This window comes from Notolepis coatsorum (assembly GCF_963971535.1).
Source record: "Notolepis coatsorum genome assembly, chromosome: 3".
NCBI classification, from domain to species: Eukaryota; Metazoa; Chordata; class Actinopteri; order Aulopiformes; family Paralepididae; genus Notolepis; species Notolepis coatsorum.
This window is the reverse complement of record NC_140167.1, coordinates 210,909,102-210,911,486: the sequence shown is the minus strand read 5'-3', so window position 1 is coordinate 210,911,486 and position 2,385 is coordinate 210,909,102. Positions and strand designations below refer to the sequence as shown.

The following is a 2,385-nucleotide window of genomic DNA, read 5'->3' as shown; positions in this document are numbered from 1 at the left end:
CAAATTCTGCATAAATGTGTAATAAGGAGGCATTTGCATAGCAGTATTTATACCGCATAATGCTGGTCTCCTGGACACATATGAAGGCAGAACAAGCCCATGCAGGACATCTAAGCTGCCAGCTCAGGTGTTCCTGACAGGATTTATTACATATACCTATATAGGAGCATCATGACACTGAGAGCGCATATTGGGGAGAGAACTGCACGGGATTCAAATCAATAAGCCTGGCCAAGCACAAGCCAGGGGAACGGGGCCGTTTAGTGCGTGCGTCGTCACTGTGGTATGCTGCCTGCCGGGTGCTGACATCGAGACTCTATGTCTTTATATGGCATCAAGCTGCACTTTGTCCGGACTGACAGGAGAGGAGAGGACCGGGGGGGGGGGGGGGGGGGGGGGGGGCCAATATGACCCGCAGTTACTCGTCGTGCCTCACAGACAGAAAGACAACATTTTGTCAGATTAACAAAACACCCATTCACAGCGTGCGGCACACAGGAGGCAGTCAGCCCGTCATCATCATCAAAAACACAAACTGGGGAGAAGGCTGTTCATCGAATATATAGGGACCGCTTCCAGAAGAGAGGACTCCATAAAGAAGTTTTATATAGGGAACGCTTCCAGAAGAGAGGACTCCATAAAGAAGTTTCCTTTCGGGGAACTAGAATGCACCACTTGTTTCCGTGGTTACTAATCTCTCGGCATTTGGATCTCTGGGAGATGGCTTCTCAGAGCCAGTGGCCCTCGCTCCTTGGCCGGTGGAGGGATCCCATACAAAGGCTCATTTGTGCACCGACAAAACAAAAGGCCCCAGAATGAAACCCCAGCTGGGGTCGCTCCTCGCCAGGCGAAATTCCCACATCATTCAATCAGTGGCGCACTGAGCAAAATGTTTATAGGAAAGGTTAACTGTAGAAAACGTATTCAGACATTGATTATAGACTGTTGTTGTTGTTGTTGTTGTTGTTGTTGAAGAAGAATAAACATTGTTCTTATATATTCATTTTTCACCTATATAAAAAGTCTTAAGATTTCCTAATGTTTTGTTAAATATAGTATCTAAATGAGATTATTAGCAGATTATAAAATAATCTATGGTTTTGTCATTGCAGCGATATAACGGACTGATGCAGCAGTCTCTCTAAGGACCTTTTGTTGAGTTATATAGAGAGACAATTGATTTGAATATCAATGTGGGTTTTTGTCCACATAGAAAAGAAAAACTTTATTGCCATTTCAACACATGGTTGATTGGGATTTGTCCTGGTGCCCAGCACATACAGTGTACATACATTATAAAAACATACAATATAAAACACAAGAATACATGCAATACAATCCCCACAGTAAAAGTTTTGTTTGTGGTATATAGAGCTCGACCCGGACATCCACAAAAACAACATTACCCTCGTTTCAACCCACAGAGTGAAGCCACTGAAGCCACCACCACTGAAGCGACAACTTCTGTGAGTTTCACCGGGGACATGAGCAGCTCTCTCACCGGTAGCCAGCGTCGTGTTGCAGGACCACAGCGTGGAGCTGACGGGCTTCCAGCAGGACCACCAGAGGGACAGGTAGTACTGGTCGTCCGCCGTGACCCAGGCTGGACTCAGCACGGCCCCCACGTCCAGGCACAGGGCGAGCAGGACGCACACCAGACCCACCAACTTCAGGGGCGTCAGCGCCGACGCGGCGCGCACCTCCTCTGTGCCGCTCACGGATGAAGCCATGATGTTAGGTCGGTGGACTTTCTCCGTGTAGTTAGTGGTCACTGGTCAGTCACCGCAAAAAAAGTATCTTCCCTCGTAAAAAGAAAAAAAGAAGAAGTGCGCTCTTGGTCGCGGCTCTCGAATCCAACCCAGTCAGGTTGTTGTCGTCCCCCCGGCCCCGTGGTCTCTGTATGTTGGAGGGTGTCCACTCCAGCCAGCGCGTCCAGGGACGCCGCTACACCGTCCGTTATGCTGAAAAGACTGCACTGCACATTACTGAAATAACGGGTTCCACCTGCAGGGTCCTAGTGCCTAGTGGACTCCCCAGAGTTTATCCAACATACCGGTCTCTCTATCTCTCTCTCTCTCTCTCTCTATCTCTCTCTCTCTCTCTCTCTCTCCCTCTCTCTCTCCTCTCCTCTCCTCTCTCTCTCTCTCTCCTCTCCTCTCCTCTCCTCTCTCTCCCCCACTCTCTCTCTCTCTCTCGCTCTCTCTCTCTCTCTCTCTCTCTCTCTCCTCTCCTCTCTCTCCCCCACTCTCTCTCTCTCCTCTCCTCTCTCTCCCCCACTCTCTCTCTCTCTCTCTCCTCTCTCTCTCTCTCTCCTCTCTCTCTCTCTCTCTCTCTCTCTCTCTCTCTCTCTCTCTCTCTCTCTCTCTCTCTCTCTCTCTCTCTCTC

The 2,385-nt window shown here is 49.3% G+C and overlaps 1 protein-coding gene across 1 annotated transcript in view; it reads right to left on the bottom strand.

Annotated features, from left to right (window-relative positions):
- tmem47 (transmembrane protein 47) overlaps positions 1 to 2,077 on the bottom strand; it is a 12,323-nt gene extending 10,246 nt beyond the window's left edge. Inside the window, exon 1 of the mRNA XM_084309909.1 lies at positions 1,502 to 2,077. Coding sequence (XP_084166035.1) covers positions 1,502 to 1,730 — 229 coding nt within the window. The 5' untranslated portion in view covers positions 1,731 to 2,077. The remainder of the gene's footprint in view (positions 1 to 1,501) is intronic.
- Positions 2,078 to 2,385: the final 308 nt, after the last annotated feature.